This window comes from Delphinus delphis, chromosome 9 (assembly GCF_949987515.2).
Source record: "Delphinus delphis chromosome 9, mDelDel1.2, whole genome shotgun sequence".
Classification (NCBI taxonomy): domain Eukaryota; kingdom Metazoa; phylum Chordata; class Mammalia; order Artiodactyla; family Delphinidae; genus Delphinus; species Delphinus delphis.
The window spans coordinates 27,516,933-27,540,737 of record NC_082691.1 but is presented as its reverse complement, the minus strand read 5'-3'; the positions used below and the strand labels follow the sequence as shown (position 1 = coordinate 27,540,737).

Genomic DNA, 23,805 nt, shown 5'->3' with positions numbered 1-23,805 from the left:
TGTAATTCAAATTTAAATTTAATTTTAATTCAAAAACATATATCAAAGAAAGGATAAAAAAAAAACGATAGCAGTGTTTGCCCCCTTAAGTCCCTTCCAGCCGTAAAACACTTGATTCTATGATTCTGTACTTTCCACAAACTAAAATTAAGACTTGTACTTTCCTATTGCATTTCTCTGTATTCTCAGAAATTTTTATAATTTAATACGCTTTTGTCCCAACTAATCAGACATTTAGGAGCAATGGAGGATGTATGTGGCAGTACAAAGGCCAAACCACTGTGATGTTCCTTGAATTAGCAGGCAATTAAGGAAACAGCTTAAATATTAAGATAATTGTGAATATGCATTTACTCAGCCCAGTTTATAGACTATCACCAAAGCAGTTTCCCTTTTCTAGTTAGCCTTCCTAGTACTGTCCAAGAGTACTTAAAATTCCACCTCTCACCTTTTTTTCCATCAAATAAGTTCAGTTGATTTCTTCCTTCATTTTCTTACCGCAAATATTTAATAATTGTAAATGTCACAGTAGTCAAATGCTTCTCTTATTTCACTCTATTTTTAATTATCATGATTTAAGTATTCCTATGATAGTTTGTCCTAGTTTTCCTAGATGTGGGTCTTAAAATTTGCAGCAAAATGCATTTAACTCCCTTTCTTTGAATAATGCTCTAATGGATATTCTCATACATTTAGAATAGTTCTTCACATTGTGCAAAGTGTTTCATCACCCATTTTCTCATTTTGTCACACCTAGTGGGTGAGGGATTCATTGCAGATATTTTCATTTCTGTTTTCTGAGTGAGCCATCAGAGAGTCGGGGTGTGCGTGTGGCAGCATGACTGGTGAAGAACACATACCTGGAAATTGTCAGAATCGGCAACCTAACCCTTGTTTATGACCGCACCTAATAAGCCTTTGCTTTTTAAATACATTGGCACCTTTGAAATCAAACCCTCCTGATTTCACTAAAAACAATTGTCATTTACTTATTTGCTATTTACACTCCAGTCCTTACAAATGATTAGAGGTTGCTAGAAATTATGGCGGAATACAATTTAGACTTGGTCTACCTACTTGATCCTCTTTTCTGAAGGCTGATAATTAAACTGCCACAAATCAGGGAAGTAAAACCTTCCCACTGCACAAGCCGAGTGCAGCAGTAAGCAGGCTCTGTAGAGGAGGCGGTGTGTACATCTGCAGTCATTGCTATCAAGGGTGACGAAATTGTCCCTAAAGAGCTTTTCATATATATATATATATTTTTTTTTTTTTTTTTTTTTTTTTTTTTTTTTGGTGAGCTTTTCAGCGGGTTTCTGCTTGAAGTAGCAGAAAATATGGGTCAGGTAAGAATTATGGAGTAAGAAAGGAGGAACTTTTTCTCTCCCTCCAGGGTTTAGTTGCATGCTAGGAAACCTGAAGGACAGGATTTAGACAGATTGTGCCAGGTCATCCTGACACCTAAACAACTCTCCATTTGTATTTAGAAATCCCTGGAAATGTTTTTTTCCAAGCCAGTTGGTTTGGTGGAATATAGGCCCGGCTGTTTTAGAAGGTAACGCCAACCAGGGAAAAGAGTTTCAAAATAGGTTGTTTTTTAAAACCATACCCAAACTAAAACAAATTGAAGTATTTTTACAACCTTGAAAATTAATTTAGTTGCTATGGAATATATTACATTATATATATATATATATATAAAGGGCATTTTTAAATTCCTGAGCTGTTTTTGTTTGATCTGAGATTTTAGGTAAGCTTTAAGTTTAGAAACACTCATGCAGGATAGATAGAAGTATCCCTCCACCCTGGGCAGTAAGATGAGAGCTTGGAGAGGTTAGTAAGAAGATGAATCATTGACTGAGTTGTGTGAGGAACTATGACTGAAGGTCCCTTGTTGTGGCCGAATTGTAGGAGAAGGTCCTGAAGCTACTTCCACAGACCGCTGCTGGAAACTCCACTTTCCGTAAGGCTCCTTTGCGGCACCTGTCAAAGAAGAGTTTCCTATCCATATTGCCGTGGTGAACTCTGACTAAGCCATCTCTCTGTGAGAGCTGCTGTCTTGGGCAAGTGGTATGGGTGGCTGGGTTGGGAAACAGGGCGGGCACTGGGAGTGGAGAGAAGTGTTGGTTACAAAGGCAGTAGTTGATCAGTGGTCCATTCTGTTCTGACCCAAAGCAGATGGTCACTTTTGATCAGAAAGAATTTGGTGTTCTCTGTTTCTGGAAAGGAGAGGGTTCAAAAGGGAAAGAAATCAGAATGAGATCATTTGGAGGTGAAGTCTTCTGGAATGTGTGTAAGAGGTTAATAGAAACAGACTTAACATTCCTCATTTCAATGTGTTTGTGCAAAGAAAAGAAAGGCAGCAAAGCTTTAAAAAGGAAACTTTGCATAGTTTAAAATAGAAAGAAAACAAACTGTAATGATGTGAACACAGCAAATAGCCAGCAAAAATCTGAGAGCATCAAATTGGATTTCAGCTTTCAAAGTTTTCTGCCTGTTTCTCTGGGGGCAAGGGTTGTATTTCTTTGTTGTCTCTGAAAATCAAAGTGTTCTTCTAAAGTTCTGGGTTTTTAAGGGTTTCCATATTTTCTTAGATTGGTTATGCATTTTCAAATCTTTCTATAGTCATTTAATATTCATTGCCAGAAATATCTCTGCTGCACATGCAGAGGCACAGACAGTAAATATATAGCTCTGAACATATGACACTGTCTCTTGTTTGTGCACCTTCCCTCCCAAAGGTGAATTCACTGACGTATCATCAATGGATACTTTTGTTCTTTTCTAGTAGTAGCCATGAGTGTGTCAAGCCATCCACGTAAGGAATTACTGGTTCATACTGCAGTGTGCCTTTGTCGCGTGATCTAACCAGGGGCCTATATGATTGAGCGGGACTATTAATACATGATCCGAGAAGAGAAAGGCCTAATTTTTAACATGTCAAAGTGCCTTAAATGCTATTTATGACATGTCTTTAACAAAGTTAAACTTATTTTTTGATTGCAAATTATTGTATTTTAGGTTTAAACAAATTTATTTTTAAAAAGTTAATTTACCAAATTACCAGCAGAGAGCAGGACCCAGAGCCAATGAGACAGGCAAGTAAATGCTGATGGAGGAAAGAAATGAGAAGCATGGAAGATGAGAAGGCTGATGGGGACACTGCGGGACCATGGACAGAGGGTACAATCTGAGCTTGGGGCTGGGAACGTTATCGCCTGGGTAGGAAGGATCCTGGAACTGGGTGAAGTGCCACCTGGGAAGAGGCAGAAGAATGCCAAAAGCTAATAGCTTAAGCTAAAGCTTAATAATAGCTAAATTAATAGCTAAAGCTTAATAGCTAAAGCTTAACGACATTGCCTAATTCCAGATATCTATCCATGAATTACTTGATTTTTTTCCCACTTTTCATCCGAATGTACTACATTATGTAAAATCATGATATTTCACCCATTCTCTGTTGTGCAAGATAATCTTTGGGAGGGAGGGGGACATATGGGGATGGGATAGGATGAAAGGAATCTTTATGTATAATGAGTCAGACCGTGAAAAATAGCCTTTTTATTTTATTACTTTGTTGAGTCTGTAAATATATATTTTAATCATTGAGGTGACAAAAAAAACTTTCGGATTTCAAATGAAAACATTTCCGCAATATTTTGATTGGGGTATTACGGTTTTCAGATGTATAAAGAGAAATAATGTAGATAGAACCATAGCTTTATACCTCAATGTGTTTTAAAATACTGAAAGCTAAAATTAATTAAATGATCATTTGAACAGAAACTAATCAAAATATTAATAATACAAATCAAACAAGAACAGATAAGTTTTTAAGAAGAAAATGTTTGATGAAAATCAGGAGTTAGGAATTCCCTGGTGGTCCAGTGGTTATGACTCCACACTCTCAACTGCCAGGGGCCCGAGTTCAATCCCTGGTTGGGAAGCTAAGATCCCACAAGCCTCAAAGTGCAGCCAAAAAAAAAAAAAAAATTAGAGAAAATGTCAGGAGGTAGGTCCCTATTTCTAAACATAAGAAACAAAATGGAATAAAATTTCTACTTCTACTTTATTCTTAAAAGAACACAGAAGCAAAATCTACTTTTCCTCATTAAGACATTTGAAACTAAAAACCACATTATTTTAAGTTCTATAGATCACATTTTTTTTTCAGAGATCTTATAGCTTTTATTTTTATTTAAAAAAATTTTTGAAGTATAGTTGATTTACAATGTTGTGTTAGTTTCTGGTATACAGCAAAGTGATTCAGTTATACATACTGGTCACATTATATTTTTATCTGACTCTTTAGGTAAAATGAGGTTGGAATCTAGAGAGAGAGAAAATGTAATTTTTATACTACACAATTCAAATTTCTTTCTATATGGATATATTTATACTTTCTATATATACTTTTAGTTTCTTGTAAAGCATTCTTATTGCTACTGACATTTTTAAAGTAAATAACTACTTTGGCTCCATCCAACTATTAATGTACAAGAAAATTGAAGAGACAATGTAGAGAAAAGCCGTTTTGGGACGAATTTGCATTGTTTTATGCCTGCCAAATTTCATTATTTACTCTGGATTTCTGTGTAATATAGTTTTTTGTGGGTTTTTAGGCAAAAATAGAACAGACAAGCAAATTTTTATGATACATATAATATTTAACTCAGACCTTATAATTCTAGAGTTGTGAAGTTCTGGGTGAAACAAATTCTGAAGAAGCTTAGAGAAATTCAAAGGGTGACGATAATAATAATAAATCTTTTCAAGTAAGGTGTTAGAACTTGATTTTTTTAGTGCAGAAAATAAAAAATAAAAGACACCATAGAATGATTGTCATGTATATACTGGTTTAAGATGATTGTCAAAAAAGGTTGGTGCTAATTGTTTTTTTTTTTTTTTTCATTTTCACAGTTCATACTTCATTTTCATCACTGTAGATGTAGACCAGTGATTCTCAAAGTGTGTCCATTGATCCCTAGGTGTCCCAGAGACCTTTTCAGGACTCTACAAGGTCAAAAAATTCTTAAGACTCTTAAGATGTTATTTGCCTTTTTTACTCTCATTCCTTCCTTAGTGTGCAGTGGACTTTTCCTACATTTCCATGAGATGTCATGACATCATTGCTCTGATGGCTAATGGAATATGTATTTGTCAACTGCTTATGTTAAATTTTTCTTAACTTTGAATATGATAAATATTGATAGATATATTTCACATAAAGCGAAGTTCTTTAAGAAATTCAACAATATTTAAGACTGGAAAAGGGGTCTTGAGACCAAAATATTTAAGAGCCACTGATCTATACCTGGGTACAATCATAATTTTATCAATAGTCAATGATGTTGGATAATTAGAAATTTCTTACAAGATATAATTATCATATTTACCTCTAAATTTTCTATGCCTTTTCTGTCTTGTATTGCATTTTGGAACCCCTACTTTCTTTTCTTATTTAATGTTAATTTATAACTTAAGATTGACAAATGATTTTATATTCTTATTTTAAATATTTTATTGGGCATGATTTAGATTAAGTTATGATTATATGCCCATTTTCATTATTTACATTTGCAGTTTGACTGGTAAGTTGTCTGTCAACTTTAATCAAGTTGTTCCTAGCCTAAGGTAGAATGAAAGGGAGTATTATAAAGGTAGAATACATTTTATTTGTGTCCTTATTTTGATGATAAAATTTATTGGAAAAACATTTATAAATTATTTGTTTCTTTAATCTTCTATTGTATTATCTATATTAGTGGTCCTATACTTTGCAAATTCATTGTTGGCATAAATAACAATAGAAACACTGAAGATCATCACTTTGATTCAAATTTGAGGAAATGTTAAGCTTCTTACCTCTTACTTAATCCTTGATCCTTAATTTCAAACATACAATTTATTGTGTTTTTAAATAATTAAAGCTAAAAAGGGAATTCTGAAAATATTTATCATTTATAGAAAATATTATCTGAATTACCCCTATTAGTTGCTCATCATTTATTCACATTCATACACACAGTTTTTTTAATGAATAGTATGTTTCAGAAACTCTTCAAAGTGTTAGTGATTCTGCAGTGGACACAATAGACAAAAATCACTGTCCCCATAAATATCCCATCCTAGTAATATTTATCAAATAACGGATTAAAGATATGTGGGAAAAATTTGAAGACTGACAAAAGCATGACTTTTGTCTATCTTCAACTGAAATTGAAGTAGAACATTGCAGTTAGTCATTGACTTAAGTTTATATACACAGACACCATCATGTTTAGAAATATCTGAAAATAGAATTATTTTGTTATTTGTTCTGGTCTGGTTATCTCTCGTAATCTTTACAGTTCACTGGGATATAACCAAGTATAGGAGGAGAGAAAGTGTTTGAAAATGATCTATTTGGAGAAGGTAGGAATATTAATGAAATTAATTAGAGACATTGTATTCCATGGGACTGGACAGGTGTTTACCAAATAATTGTCCAAATTCCTCTTTACTTTATGGCCACTGACTACATTTGAATGATATGAAAAATAATACTCAGTGTTTGTTGTAGCATTAGCCATGTAAATCAGTATGCTATTATTAATTTGTATTTGTTTACACTGGAAATGTCTCCTTTGGGCAGGATTTTTATATAAATCAAATTATTTGGATTCCATTTAAAGGTAACATCCTTGTTATCTTAGTATTCATGATCTAGGTGATCAGTTTCAGGATTATATAAGGACATTTTTCAAAACTATTTTTATAATTACTTTCACTCAAACAGGACCACTTGTTTTGCAAGCAAACTGAGAGAGAATATTTCAGTTTCAAAGGAGAATGAAATAAATATTGAAAAATTGAGTTGCCCTTGAAAAATTGATGTAGATCTTGAAGATTTTTTTCTGTCAAATATATTTCTCCTTACTCTTAATCTTTTAAAGGTAAAGATTTTTCCTGTGTTATTTAAAGGTAAAGATCTTAATTGTGTTAGCATTTTTTTAGCACAAAACCAAAACTTGGTCCTTGATAAACTCTTTGTTCATTCTATTTATTTGGACGTAGCTAGAATTATAAACTAAACTTATTAAAGATAAAATGAATTTACTATCTTTGTGATGTCTTAATCAAACTCCATTATTTACTCTGAAATTTTGGTCCCCACTTAAACTGTATTTATTTTAAGTGTCTTCTTCCAAAATAAGTTCTGAACCAAAAACACCTTTAGAAAGGAAGACACACCTAAAAGGCAACATTATAGCATAAATGCAAGAACTATAGTACAGTGAGCCATCACATATTGTATTTATGTAAGAAAAAAACCTTCTCTACCATGTTATTAAGCTAACTTTACTCTCATTTCAAACACATGTTGTATTGAAGTTATATGCTCTTACTTTTGTTCCCTAAAGTGATCATTGATCCTATTATCCATAAAGCTAGGGAGTGAATGGGAGACACCTGCAAAATAGTGATGCATTAGATCAAAAAAGATTGAACTGATTATTAAAATGTCTTGAAAAAGTCAGTTGTAAGGCCAGTGTGGATGGAGAGGGAAGAGTGCGAACATGATTTAAAGCTTTACCACCTTTCCCACGACATAGAAAATAGAGGCATCACATCTTCCTCTCCCTCTCTGAAAGAAGCTACTATGTGAATAATATGGAATATCTTGAGGGACATGTTTTGATTTTTTATAAGTTTGTTGTAACTTTCTGATATATATAATTATTTTTTCTGAGTGACCAAGCCAAGTGTTAGTGTTAATTTCATCCTCAGCGACCCTGGGAGAGAGGTAATATAATCACCAATAATTTTTCATTTAAAAAGTATTTCAGTGACATCCTTCCTTTCACTGACCCCACCTAGGGGTTTACAAATGACTGATATATTGTAGAAATCAGAGTTGTCTATTTTAAATACTTTTATTTGTGAAAACTTGTAATTTGGAGGTATGTGAACATTCCTACAAATAGTTGTATTGAAGCTACCTATGCCATTTTTCTAGTGTCTTCTTTTAAATTTTTCCAAATTGGATAATGAATATACTGAAGTCAATTCAGAAAAAAGTATATTAAATTTCTAAAGTCCTTGTAAGATGCAACACCCCTTCTTAATACCCCTGGATGATAGTAGAAAACCTAAAAATGTTATTGCACGTAATTCAAGGGGAAAACTACCAACAGTGCTGGTAACAGAGGAAATTAAAAGTTGACATTTTTCAAGGCTACATCCAAATGCAATCAACAAATGAGATAAAACTGCAAAGTCTCTTTAGTAAATATAACAACTAAAACAACAGCAATAATAAAAGGTAGATAGATAAATAGAGAGTGAAAGGTAAAGGAGATAAAGTAGAAAAGGTCACTAAAGTTAATACCAGCTAAATTAAAGTTAAACCAGCTAAAGAACCAAAAAAAAAAAGCATGCTGTAAGTATATAATTTCTAAAATAGCCAGGTAGTTATTTCAGTTCCATCATTATACTATTGGAATAAACAAAAGAATTATTGATTGTTTTCTCTTAATTTCAAGCAGTTGATCCTAAAATCCTATACATTGTATCTATGAAGATAATACTAATACTGCATCAACCAAGTAATTTGGGAAATTACAGGTTACCTACATAATAAATTACTCCTGAAATATTTGGAAATACCTTTGAGCGAGACCAAAGATATAAAACCAATGGAAGTGAGGCTTCATACATTCCAGGCACTGAATTCTAAGGTAGGTAACCTCTCTTAATTTGAGACAATTCAATATGATAGAAAAGTGGATGAGCACTTTTCAGTTTTGATTTGTGACCTGGAACAAGTCACTTAAAACTTTCCAGGGCTTAGTTTTTCTATAAGCAAGATGATGGTTCTGGAACAGATTATCTTTAGAGTCCTTACCAGCTTTTAATTTCCATGATTCCACAATTATAAAATCATCTACAATTCTGATCCGAGACTTTGCTCATGGTGCTGCCATCGTGTGGTAGGCACAGTGATAGTTCTGCATTTTTTTAAGTATGTATATATAGTAGAGGGGAAAAATCAACAGAGCAAACTAATTGAAGACAGATGTTCAGTCAAAGAGACACTACCAGGTTTAATTAAGGTTAGCCACAGAGGAGTAATAAAATGTTTTCTAACCACCTAGCAGCCGCAGAAAATGAAGAGGTCAAAGAATAATTTAAAACAGATTGAATTGCCTCACTGAAAATAAAATTCATTTACCTGAAATGCCCCCTCAATAACTGAGTCACAAAATTATTCAACACGCTAGTATTTATTCTTCTAGCATATAGGGACCCTCTTTGTAGGAGTGGACTTCTTCCATCTCATATTTATATGATACATTCTTTTTTCTGGTTGGTACTTAATAGTACAAATAAAAATTCAAAAAGAAGGTAGGCCCCCCAAAATGTAACTCTTTAAGAAAATGGCTCCAAAAATGTTTTTCATTATTAAATAAATCTCAATTCTAATGTAAAATAAATATTTCCATATGTAATACACAGGTACATAATACAGGATTTCTGAAATTCTGATTTCAAGATTTGGAAAAAGCAGGTAGAATATTTTTAAATTGTTAATTTTGAAATCATAAAATTATGGAAAGTCATATTTAGTTTTAATGTTTTAAAATAATATTTTCTACAAGAACATAGAAAGAGAGACGTTACACTGAAATATAAACTGGAGCTCACCATCTGTCTGTATACCAAGAGGTGCAATCAGCCTAAGTACTAGTGTCTGTATTAGCACCATCTAGTGCCTCCCATGGAATGTTACCATGCAAATTATTTTGTCACTTCAATTTAGAAATATATATATAATATTCATGGTCTGATATGAATTTTTTAAATTCACAAGCCTATGCTCTCCCATGTTTCATGTATTATTAAATATTTCAGTCAAGCCAGTTTTGAGGGAATTGGGATAACAGAACATCTGGTTGAGTGATCACATTTTTATATACAGTATGACAGATTAAAGTTGAATCTCTGATTTTAAAAGCTGCCAAAAAGAGGTTACCCAAAATTTCATTGACAAAGAAAGTGGGGTTAAAAAACTATATTGTGGTATCTTTGATGAGATTTTTTTGATTTGTATCAACAGAACTGGATTAAAAATGAAAAATCTACTAAATCACTCAGATGTTTTAAGTTGTTTGGTTAAAGGAAAGAATTATTAATATGTTATCATTATTATAATTTTACTGTCAATTTATTAAATATTGCTTAAGCATAGTCCCAGGATTAAGCTTTTAAGAATGCTACCATGGAGCTAACATAGGTAGGTTCTGTTTCCAATAACCACATGAATGTAACAACTACAATTAAAGATACAAAGTGACAGTTGCCATAAAAGACAAAAATTATGTGCTATGAGAGTCTAGGTATAGAAGTCCACTTCTGATTGTAAAGATGAGGAAAATGTATGAAGCAGGTTCTATCTGAGCTGAGCCTTTCTGGATGAGTATAATTTAGATATGAGAAAGTGACAGGGTCAGAGGAGGGTATAACAAAACTGGTAAGAAGAGGCTTGGCTAGAGCTCAGGAGGAAAAAAGCCGAACTATAGGGATTCAGAGTGAGTGGTCTGAATGGGCTTCAGTGAAGGGTATACAAAGGAAAATTATGGGAGGTATATATGGAAAGAAGTAGACGATAAAGGACTTCGAGAGGCAAACTAAAGAATTTGACTGAAATCGTGAGATGTCTTGAAATTGCATACGACCTGGCCTCCAATATTAAATCCTAAAAGCACTTTATTCATTAAGAAGTTTGCAATAATACAGATTTAGTTCAGTTTAATTGAGTTGATGGTTTCTTATGTGGGGGCTGATTCAATTAAACGAAATCAGCAAATAGACGTGTTGTTTCAAGTAACTGAAAAAGAACTTTTAAAATTTTTGGACTCTTAGCACCAGCTTATCAAAACCTCACCATTTCTGTATTTTTAGTCTCATTTTATGCTACGTATATATAGCCCTGTACAGGGAAGATCCACTTTGCATTTTAGTTTAAGTCATTTTCAGAAACTAACTGTCAGGCTATCTATCTCTACGCTTACATACCAGGTTAAGTCTAAAAAAATTCAGTCATGCACCAGATGTTTTGAGATAATGCCTAATATCTAGACTCATTTGAATTATTCACCTAACCGCCCAAAATTTCTTTAGATTCAACATTACGTGTAATTTTGTTTTGCAAAGATGTTAAGGCAGACTTAGAGTTATTCTGAAATATGTATATATGCCCTATATTTAGTTTTCTTTCTTGTAATATTTCTTATAAACTGTGACTTGTTTGCGTTTAAAATATTGCATTTAAAATATTGACGACACTTGCACAGGTTTTCCAAATGAAATTTCTATTCACCTAGGCAGTATGACAAAACTGGCTTTCCTTAAATTTATTTCTATCCTTGATCCTTTTCTATTATTATATTGTTTTACATTCTGTTCACATTTCTCAAATTTCCCAGAAGAGGAATAGAACTAGAAATTGCATCAGGTAAAATCAAAGTTTGCAAAAGAAAGATTGGATATTTTGATATGTAAATAAGAAGACATCATTTCTATAATGTGGATATTTTGATATATTGTGAGATTTCTCTGGGATAGAAAAAAGTTTTAAATTAGTAAAGATAAATTGATTTTAAAATTAATGTCTATTAATTAAGGTTTGTCTTTGAAAATGGTATATTGAGATTTTCCAGTTGATGAAATTAAATTTTTACATTCAATATCATACTAAAAATTGTTAACAATCTAGTAGGTTGTATTATATAATGACAATCAAAAGGTATGATAGCTTTTCCTTGTTTACAATCAGTTGACTTATCTGACTCATGTGGTTGTTTATACAGTTTAATATTCTTTATAATGTTCATAATTTTATATCAGTCATATTACCTTTACATTTTTTAACTTATCCTTTTAAAAGGTCTTTAACACTAAATACGTCAGCTGGGTTTCTTCTACATAAGTTGAAGAAAATATTAAACAAACATTATGACTATTATTCTTTTCCTGGAAATCTAGTCCTATGAGTTACTCTTAATTCACTGGTGACTGGCTATGTAACAGGATTCAGAGCCTTTTCTAACTAGCTATTCCCAATTTATAGATACCTGATATATAACTGACTAATTATCAAATGTTTCTTCCTTCTCTATTCTGAGAAAGGAATCCTACTATCACTGGAATAGATAGTATGAAAATTTCTGGTGGCTTTAGAGAAACTGCTAGTTCAGAAATAGAAGGGAAGAAGTGAGGAAAAGCTAAAGCCTTTGCAAGACTTGATCCTGGCTAATCTGATGGAGAGTTTCCTGCCCTCAGATGATTTCCCTCACAGCATCTATGCTTTTCACTTTATTTGGGTATATTGGTTAAAACTCCACCCACCGGATTGTCATTGTGTTTTTATACATTTCCTTAAGAAAAATGTTGATAATTTAGAATCATTAAATGATTATCAACTCTCTACCCCGTTGTGTGGATCTGTCCAACTGCTTGAGAAACTCCTGAGTGAACAGGAGGAGAGTATTTATGGAGGAGAGAGACTCTTAAGTACTTTTGCAGCCTAGAATACATCTAAAATTAGAAGAGAATCAAGGTGAATTCATTGTCCGGGACTAGGTGTGCTGTTCAGTGGGGAACAGCCATTGACGATAAAGCCCTGAAGAAGAGCTTGGGGGTACAGCAAATTAAATCACAAGACAAAGAAGAGTGAGTTCCAGTTTTATCTCACTCCTCATAATCACAATCTTATGAGGGGGGCTTTACTGACCCCATTATTTTAAAGTGAGGAAACTGAGACCACCTAGAGTTAACTTCAGCAGGAGTTGGGATACAAAACCAGATCCGTGTGATCAGAGCTTATGCTCTTAAACTCTGACCATATGTCACAAGACAAATGACAATTTCAAAAATTTGCCTAGAGAATCTCCACCCCCACAAAAAAAGAGGAAACACTTGCCTTCTGTTTCTTTTTTTTTTTAGTTATTTCTGAGATATACATTTTAAAGTAATAACTAGAATTATGATTTATAACATTATACCAGAACATATAAGATTTTTAGAAATTTCATGTAATGTCTGAAACATTTATATTAACATATTTCCATACAAATAACCCAAAGAAAGTTTAGTATTAGTTGTTTTTTTGTTTGTTTTTTATACTTCAGATTCTTACTAGTCATCAGTTTTATACACATCACTGTATACATGTCAATCCCAATCACCTACACCTGCCTTCTTTTCATTCCTTTTGCATCAGAATTTCCTCCCAAATCTCTAACCTAGAACTCTGCTAACAATATTACCATTCTCTTACTGCATAATTTATAACACAAATTCATAACTCTTCTATGGGAATATGGATTCTTATATACAAAAAATCAAACTCATGGGTTATTTAAAACAAATCCCAGTCATAAACTAGGATGTGCCTAAGGGGAAATAAATATCTTCAAATTTAAAAACATGCTGGAGGTAGTTGATAGAGCTACATACAAACAAGTCCAGGATTTTCAGTCATTTCCTGAAATTATCTATTCTATTTTGCATCTTCACTTCTCAGGAGAAAAACAAATTACTGGTTATTAATATGGGAAATAATTAAGCAATTTTCACATATTCTGTCATTTCTATCTACCCAAGTCTTCCTAAATTCCTTTCTCCATGAAATAGCCACAATTCTTATTTGTTTGCCATATCGTTATTGCAATACTCTATAAAGAAATCACAAGTAATAATACTGTTTAACTCAGTCTAAAAATGTGATGGTTGATTCCTAGAAGTTAATCTTTTTTTTCTTTTATATCCAACAAAAACAATCAAGGGCTTTATTGTTGCCACTGAGAGTTACTGGTTAAGGAAAAGAAAATGAAAGGCAGGTTAAGAGATGTGGAGTTCTTGCTAGAGCTGTTTCTTTACACCCGTAAATGAAGAAACATATAAGTATGCATTCGGATATCAATGGGAGGTTCATTGATTGACTGTGGTGTTGACTCTTCCCACACCATGCAGCCAAGCCCACCAATCACCGGCCTGCAGAAAGCTCCGTGTCCACTGGCTCCTCGGGCAGCAGCTTTGGCAGTGGGTATAGCGTGGACAGTGAAGGAAGCAGCAGTACTGCAGGGGACACTAATCTATTTCCTATTCCAAGGATGTAAGTGGTGGTTTGTTTGCTTTTTTTTCCACTGGAACGTTAACAGCCTCATGAGTAAGCTTTTCTTAACATTGAAAAGGAAATAACTAGATAATTATCCAAGTCTGAGTCAGTGTCCCTGAAGGACTTCAGCTGTTTATGCCTATGTAAAAAATAGACTGTTCAGGAAAGACTGGATTAACTTAGTGAATTCTAAGCATGAATGCTGGTCACCACCAGGACTACTTAATCAGTGCATTCTGTATTTAATAGAAAAACTGCTAAAATAATAATAACTTAGCTATGCCTGAATCAAGTTCAGCAGCAGTAATACATGGCTGCTTTAACTGCATAATGCATAGATTAATTGATTTTGAATCAGGAGATATTTGAACATATTTAAAGAACTCATATATCACATTTGAAATAGCACATTGGGCCACTCATATAGACTTTTCAACTATAAATTCCTCTACCATTAAAATAGAAGATTTTGAAGTGGATCCATATTTTCTAGAACAAATAACAAGCAGGACATAGGTCCCCAAATAGATACTCTTGGAATAAAGTTAATTTATAATACGTTAAGCCTCGAGAAAATCATATTGCAAATAAAATGCAAAACTAAAGCAGACTGTATTTAAAATGTGTTAGAATGGGTTTAGTCATATCGGTGGCAAAATCTAGCAGCATCCAAGATAAATATGTTATCTCTATTCCAATATCAAAATCTAAACTTCCTGACTTTCTCCAGTAACTAGTTTTCTAAGTTTACAAAAACAACATTGGGCCATGCAGCTCCAGGATCTAACCCAGGGTGAGTCCAGCCTGCTGCCTGGTTTTGTAAGGTCTGTGAAGAACTAAAAATGGCTTTTGCATTTTTAAATGTTTCCCAAAACCCCAGAAGAATAGCATTTTGTGACACATGATAATTACATGAATTTGAAATTTCAGTGTCCATTATTAACTTTTATTGCAACATGGCCACACCAGTTTGCTTATGTGTTGCCTAATGTTGTCTGTGCTCTAGGGGCAGACTTGTATAATTACAACAGGGACCATTCAGATCATTCACTGTCTGGCCCTTTGCAAAGTGAGTTTGAAGATCCCTAGTCTGGGCCCTTGTTAGAGGGTCTTTTTCATTTTCTCTGTTAAGTGAAACCATCTCTGGGAGTGGAACTTCTATTTCTCTTTGTTTAAATATCACAGTTTTTTATGAATCTTTCCTTTTGATCCCCAGAATAGTTCTAATATTTAGATAATGGCTCACGTTTATAAAAGCAAAATAATGGGGAAAATGGATTTGTAAGGTGAAAAATGTGTTTATTTTGTGATTTTCGGGTTACATTATTCCTACTTAAATTGACTAATTATTGGATTATCTGTCTATTTTTTTTGAGACCTAGGCTGTGGATTCAATGGAGTTATTTGTATTTAATCAGTTCTTTTTATATTGACAGTTATTTCTAAAAGGAGTGTGATCTCATTAGTCCGCAGACTCTGATGATCCAATTTAACTGAAGAGAATTTCTACAAATTCATTACACTCCTCTCTCCAAGCTGTGAATATCATATAAATTTGTAAAGGTTTTGCACCACACATCACTTACTATCCTTCCAATTTATCTGTATCTTTCAAAATACATAATCTAACACTGATGATAAAGTTACAACTTTCAGAGCGTAAAATACCTTATTTCCTCAATATCTGAATGTCTGAAGTGGAAGTAGATTGGTTTTTTTTACATACAAACCACATTTCAATTTTGCTTTTTCCCATTTTCCTGTTTCTCTTGTAAATCAAAAGCTTTTAAAACTGCGTAGGATGCTTTTGTTTTTGCCATATGAGCACAAAGGAAATTCTCTTTTCTAAAGCATCACCGGATATAAGTAAAAAGCAGCATTTGGTGGTTCTTTTCTGTCTCTCTTTGTATCTGACACAGTTTTGCTTGGGCTAGCATAAGTATTCAATAACTATTTGGTGATTGTTTAACAAAGATAAATTATAACCTGTGCAGTCAGAATGTCCTGAGATGAAGATTATTTATTGGGAATTCAGAAAAATTGCATCCTTTAAGACCCACACAGTTACATTTCCTTTGTACTTCATTTAGCTTCACCGTGCTGCAAGTTTTCTGTATAATCTTAGAAATGCACCTAATCCACATTTTGGCTAAATACCAAATGTTAAAATCAGTTTTCATTAGAAGCAAATACTGCAGCTGAATAGCATCATTAAAATATGAAATGCAGTCCTCAAGATCAAATAAAAATTATCAAAAAATTTTTTATTACAATTACTAAAAATTATACTTATTTTGTTAAAGTTTGGCAAAGTATAGGATAGTAATTTTTCAGGACTCTCATCTACTCGATTAGCACTACTAAAACGATCCTCACTTTCAATTGAGTTTGGCTCAGTAACAAGATGTGTTTTGGCCCGCTCTGCTTGTATAGTATACTGCTAAAGGTGAGATTGCTACTAAGTTATTAAGCTTTCTCCATGTCTAATCCTGGCAGACAAAGTTAATTTTTTTAATTTATCAGCTGTTTGTCTTGAATCTCATTGAAGTAATTACACAAATTGAAGTTTTGTGCATTGCTTAATCAAGACTTTTTTGTATATATTCAGATGCAAACTATATATAATTATAGATATAATTTATAACATTTCTTCATGCACTTTATCCTTCACATAATCACTTAATAAAAATTTGTGTTTAAAACTTTGACCTAGAATTGTCATCTTGGAGCAATGTAATGGCTTTCAAGATAAAATGATTTTTGAATTTACATCAGTTCCTCTTTCGTTATGTGCAGAACCATTTCAGTAAAATGATGAGAGGATCGTTAGAGCAGTTTTCAAGTAAGATCTAATTGGAGTCTTAAGCAATAAGTATGGTTACATTTTCAGCTGGTTGGGCAAACTAAATATTTTTTGTGAGAGTAAGAATGAATTGTTAGTAAATACTGCTATGTTTGAATTATTGTCTAGAAAGTCTAGTATCAAGACATTCCTTTGTTCAAGCACCATTTTTAACACTTAAGCATTTTTATTCCATTTTTTTAGAACATCTTATATAACTACGTATAAAGGCAACTTCCAAATCTTTTGTACGCCATGTAGCTTTTTCTCTGAAGAAATAAGAAGTGACCTATTATCGTTTGGCTCTTACGTTATCAATATTCTGAACCCACAGTGCTCAGAGTATAATGAATTCTTCATTTGTTTGGCCTTCGAAGATGTTTAAGGCTGAAATTAAAAATGGTTTGCAGCCTTTGGCTGAATTCTAAAGCTGTTATGTACACATCTACCTATTAGTACTTTATATTTATCGAATATTATGATGTTTCAGGCACTATGCTAAGCACTTACCTACATTTTCCATGTGATTTTCCCATAACCAAATGGTAGCTCATGTTACTATCCTTAAATTACAAAAGAAGAAATAGTCTTCACCGGATTGAAAGATTTACCTTACATGATGTATAGCTTAAAGTAGCAAAGCCAGAAGTAGAAACCAAGCTGTATGACTTCAAAAGCCAATGTGCTACACACAGCTGAAAATACAGGAAGGATCTGAAAGAAATAATAATCCATGTAATTATAATATTATATTTATAAATTATTCAATTCAACATTCCCTTCTCACCAAAGGATCTATACAACTGCTCATAACAAAGTGTGAATATATAAGAAACCCTTCTCCTTCTTGAGTTAAAAATGGCAGGAAAAAAAAATTCTAAAACAAAATTTGAAGATTTCATGATGGTCATGTCTTTGATAAATGAGTCCATGAATAGGACACTGAATTTTGAGGTTCTATGTTTGGACTCAATAGGAACGATAAATTTCCACTTTAAAATTAATATGATATAGAGTGATTTATTGTGTGCGTACAACATTTGCCATTCAAGTAATTTGTTGCAGGTCTGAATATATGATGTCATTCTATTTTTTCAAACTTGGACTCCTCATTTGCATTTAGGATTATAATTGAATATATAAACTTTTATTTCCTTTTTAAACAGAGGAAAGATGGGGCAGAATGGGCAAGAGACTATAAAACAGCCAGGAGTAGGCGTAGGACTAGCAGACACTGAAGGTAAGTTACAGTTTACAATACACTGGATTTTGGTTGTATCTGTATGCTATACTGTTTGCTTTGTTTTCGTTTTAATATGAACGTTAATTTCTAAGTACTAATACCAAAAGCACTAGGAAATAAGTCACCATTATCCATATGATCTATTAAATTAGAATGACTTTGTCACTTCATTTAACATTCATATTTAACATTTAAGCACTTTGGGGTACTACAAATTTTAAAGGGAAAGAAGAATGAGGATTACAGAATGAAACTTGAAGACTTTCTCTGGGAAAAAATATCTTGAAATTTAAAAAAATGTTTTTGTTTAAAATACTATACAAATAGAAAATCATGAAACCTCATTTAAGTCAATGGCAAGCCTTAAAAATGTGGAACTAAGAGGAAACTAATGGTGTAAAAATCTTTTTATAGAAAAATAATGACTGAACTAACTTCTAAAGTGAAAACTTAATTTTAAATTAAACTTTGTTTTATTAAATAGTATTATAAATGTATTACAAAATGCAAAAAAAATCCTTTTCTTCCACACATAATCAGTATCTCTAAGGTGCACAATGACTTTTCCTTCGTTTAAAAAATTTTTTTCCTAATGTTTTGATAAGATCTGATAGCACTGGTATACATCATGATTTACACTCTCAATAATTTTAACTATTCTAAGTACTTAACACTATTCTAAGTACTTTTCACATATTATCTCATTTAATTCGTACAATTACCTATGAAGGTACCTGGTTTTACATGAAAAGAAACTGAAGTGCAAACATCACACAAGGTAAGAGCAAGTGATTGAATCCATGAAAATGACACCAAGTCACACGCTATTAAAAAGAATCATTAATGCCATGGTACCACATGGACATTCGATGAGGAAATAGGAAACCCAGATTTAAGGTTCAAATCTTGTCTTGACTGGTGACCTGATCTTTCTATCTTTAGAAACCTGATCTGAAAAATGCTGGGTCTAAGTGATGCTTAAGTTTCCTAGTGGACTTAAGTAGATATCACATATTTCTGGTTCTACTAAAAATTTTTATTTGAACTCATTCAAAGACTGTGCTTCCTCTACTTGTTGCCATGGTCCCACGGTCCCATCCTCAATCCACCATTCCTTTTACCCATCTTCCTTCTGCATAAACTCATCAACTCTTGTTTATATGTTGATTGCCATCCAAGCTCCCTGGAATTCAGACTCAGATATCCACCAGGCATTTGTGCCCAACCAAGAAAATAGAAACCATATTAAAAATATACGTATTTTAAAAATAGGACATTTATGGCTGGCAATTATTATATACGTGTGGAAGATGCTGAGAAACCCAGCAGGGGGTACGGAGGTAGCAGAAGAAAGCTACTGTCCCTAAAGGCTGGAGGGCAGGGAGAGCTGAAACCAAGATAAGCCTGTCTGCTGGGATCAGCAGGTAAGGAAGAGACACAACAAAAGATAGAAATATATATTGAGATAGACAAGGATGGGGAGAAATATCCCAGTTTCTCCCTTCCTCCCCTTCTCCAGTCTCTGCCAGGGCCTGGTCAAATCAGCTGGAAGCCAACTAACAGGGGAGGCTGGAAAACATGCTAGGGAGCAGCTCTTCTGAAAGCAGGGCAGAGAAAGACCAAAGATGCATCCAAGGGCACACAGGCGTAGGGCTGGTACAGTACTTTACCTGGAAATTCCATAGATGCATCAAACTACATATGCCCTGAATTCAGTTTTCCCTCTTTCTCCTCCTATACTTGTCTATCACTCACAAAATCTGTGCCTATTTATACCGTAATTTTCATCTTGTGTTATTATTGTTCTTTGACTTAAATTTACCTATTTCTATGCCTGTCTCCTTCATCAGGCTGAACAACTCTCAGACCAGAGCTATGATTTATTCATCTTGGTGTCCCAGCACTTAGCAGAAAGCCTTGCCCATAAAGTTGCTTCAAGAATGTTTAAGTGAATGAATAAACAATATAATCTTGTATTAAAGTAATGGCCATTGATTTTCATCTGACCCTATACTTCATGTATACAGAGAAGCAATTCATGTGCGCTTTTTCCCAAAAGTTTTAACTACTTAACTTCATCTTTCTCTTAACCTTAAAGTTTATAAATAAAATTATTTTAGTATAGATGTTAACATTTGAAAAGAATAGAAATTGTTCATCCTAATGCTACCTTCTTATTTCCTATCAGTCCCACACAAAACATGCTTGTTTTCCAAGAAGAAGCCAGTCGGAGGCTACTTTATATTTTATTTAAACTTATGAGTCAATGTGTTTATATTTTAGTGAACTGACCCTTATCAACAGTTAATCTCAGATTAGTTACTGAGCAGAGGGGTGGGAGTTGAGGACGGGAACCATATGGAATATGTAATGTAATGTGAGTCATGCCCTTTTGGCAGCAATATTTTGGACAAATTATTTTTGACTGAGTTACTTATGACATTTTGACGGTAAGCAAATTTACAGGTAACACATTTATGTGAAGTTATGAGTAGTTCTATAAGAGATACATAAGAGATTGCTAATAATATGAAAAAGAAAACTGCAATAAATATTAAACCTTTATAGGAAAGTTATGCTTCAAAATCCAGCAGAGAAGCTGCCAGTGGGCTACTTCAAAATCCTCAGAGAAGCTGCCAGTGGGCTAGCAGTGCCCTGGCTGTAGCAGGGTCCCTGCCCCACCTGAACAGTAGCATACCACAGAGAGGGGTATCTCAGTTAGGCCTAGCCACGTGCCAGAGTTAGAAAGCATCCATGTCTAACAACAAACAAAGAAGTACTATGTGAAGTACTGTGATGATTAAAGTCCCAAGTGAAGAAATTTTACTTAGATACCAAGTAAATATACATTATACTTGTAGGAGCTTTAAAATGGAACACAAAATTTCTCCATTTATTTAGTCGAGTCTTCAAAATCTATGAAAAAATTCATTTTCACATTTCTTTGCTTTTCTGTATTATTTTTCACAGGGTGTAGTGTGTACACTTACAATTAATGCACTAGAAAGTCCCCTCCTTTGAAATAGTATAACAAAAACACAAAACAAATTGGTACTGATCATATCAAAGGAAATAGCTAAATAAGGAGACAAAACACTTGGTATAGATTCATTTTATAAATCATTTCATTAAGACCTTTTCACTATGCTCTTCATGTAATAAAATTTTCATATCATTAGTAAATTTTAAAAAGAAATCTAAAATAATATTTCAACATAGTTTTCTTTTAAACTATGGTCAGACAACAATATTTACTGAGCAAATACTATGTGCCAAGTACTGTGCTACATACAATGATTAAGACAGACTGCCCTCATGGAGCTTACAATCTAGCAAAAAGAGTAAATGTTAAACATTTATTACAAGTGTGATAAAGAAGATGTGGCACATTATACAATGGAATATTACTCAGCCATAAAAAGGAACAAAACTGAGTTATTTGTAATGAGGTGGATGGACCTAGAGTCTGTCATACAGAGTGAAGTAAGTCAGAAAGAGAAAAACAAATACCATATGCTAACGCATATATATGGAATCTAAAAAAACGGTACTGATGAACATAGTGGCAGGGCAGGAATAAAGACGCAGCCGTAGAGGACGGACTTGAGGACACAGGGGTGGGGGAAAGGGAAGCTGGGATGAAGTGAGAGAGTAGCACTGACATATATACACTACCAGATTTAAAATGGATGGCTAGTGGGAAGCTGCTGCATAGCACAGGGAGATCAGCTTGGTGCTTTGTGTCCACCTAGAGGGGTGGGATAAGGAGGGTGGGAGGGAGGCTCACGAGGGAGGGGATATGGGGATATATGTATACATATAGCTGATTCACTTTGTTGTACAGCAGAAACTAACACACCATTGTAAACTAATTATATTCCAATAAAGATATTTAAAAAAAAACCTTTATGAACAATTTTACATTAAGAAGAATATATAGGCAGAGGTTGGGGAGAAAATTATCAAATCAGACAGAAATTTATTTGTTCTAAGCAGATAAGAAGAAGATACCAATTTAAAGTGTAAGATTTTGTTTTGTCCCCATAGAAATATGGACTTAACCTTGTGTTGGACTTGAGGTATATGTATGATGTAAATTTTGTCGGGTTTTTTTTTTTTCTTTTTTTCTTTTTTTTTCTTTTTTTGCGGTACGCGGGCCTCTCACTGTTGTGGCCTCTCCCGTTGCGGAGCACAGGCTCCAGACGCGCAGGCTCAGCGGCCATGGCTCACGGGCCCAGCCGCTCCGCGGCATGTGGGATCTTCCCGGACCGGGGCACGAACCCGTGTCCCCTGCATCGGCAGGCAGACTCTAAACCACTGCGCCACTAGGGAAGCACGACATGGTATATCTTTATACGCCAGTGTGCACATGACAATTTTTATATGTATGATATTAGACAAGTTACTCATATTCTCTAAGTCTCTGATTCCTAATCTACAAAAGTAAGAATAACAGTAGTATTTTACCTTATCAGTGTATTGCAAGGATTGATGGAAATAACGAGTGTAAGGCGCTTGGCACTGTGGCTGGCACGTAGTCAATAAATGCTAGCGGTCATTGTCCCAGTCATCGCCTATATCATGTAAGTGAATACTTCTGACCTGATTTTCCCCAAGACTTTTAAACTCATGTTTTCTAAAATGGTTTCTTTTTCTGCCTTTGGCATTCCACCAGAAAAGATGTTTTCAAGGTCCTGCATTTTCCAGTTTGTTTTGAAAAGATGATACATATATTTATTACAGTATTTCAAACTACTCTTCTTCCCAGAATAAATCTGATGTGATCCCTTGTATAGTAATGTCTCCCCTCTATGAAGGATGTCTTTTCTAGACCTTATTATGCTTTACTAAATGGCCTGAGTTTAAAATTCAGTGCTACTGATTTCTAGTCCTGGATTACTGACTGGGAATTTAACATTGAAAGCAGATCCTAAAAATTGTCTATTATTGAAACAAAAAATAATTCTGGGTCTTTACTGTGAGACAGATGCATCACTGGAGGTTATTAATTGACCACTAAAAACGAATTAAATGAATTAAATTTCTGGAATAGATCTTGACTGTTTCTTATCCTTAAGCACTCATCAAAGAATTGACATTTGCTAAATTTAAGCCCAGAATATTTTAGACTTTCAGGGATTCATATCTCTAATGGCAGTTTTTAATATTTTTTGAAAATGTCTTCTTTGCCTAGAAGTCCCCAAACTGCTTGCGTTGGGAGTTGGTGCTCTGATTTATTTATGGGAGAGGGGCTTTTGAATCAAGATAAGGACGTTAAAACATAGCAAAGGGTAGTGAATGAATATAAACTAAGAATATTCTCTTAGCATAGTTGTAGAAAATTAACAAAACAAGACATATAAATATTACAGATATATAGTTTTACTTTGTTCTAAATGCCTTTACATTATCCGGTTCATTGTCACAAAACAGTAGGGGATATAGACATAGAATAATGATTTCGATTTTAAAGTTATGGAAACAGAGACATAGAACAATGACTCCATTCACCCAGAGTCAACTAATTAAACAGTGTGGGTTAAAATCTACAGATATATA

The 23,805-nt window shown here is 33.6% G+C and overlaps 1 protein-coding gene across 1 annotated transcript in view; it reads left to right on the top strand.

The window, feature by feature from the left end:
• The window catches only part of PCLO (piccolo presynaptic cytomatrix protein), a 363,526-nt gene that overhangs the window by 310,598 nt on the left and 29,123 nt on the right, over positions 1 to 23,805 (top strand). Inside the window, exons 21-22 of the mRNA XM_060020341.1 lie at positions 14,017 to 14,158; positions 18,170 to 18,243. Of these exons, the coding sequence (XP_059876324.1) occupies positions 14,017 to 14,158; positions 18,170 to 18,243 (216 nt within the window). The remainder of the gene's footprint in view (positions 1 to 14,016; positions 14,159 to 18,169; positions 18,244 to 23,805) is intronic.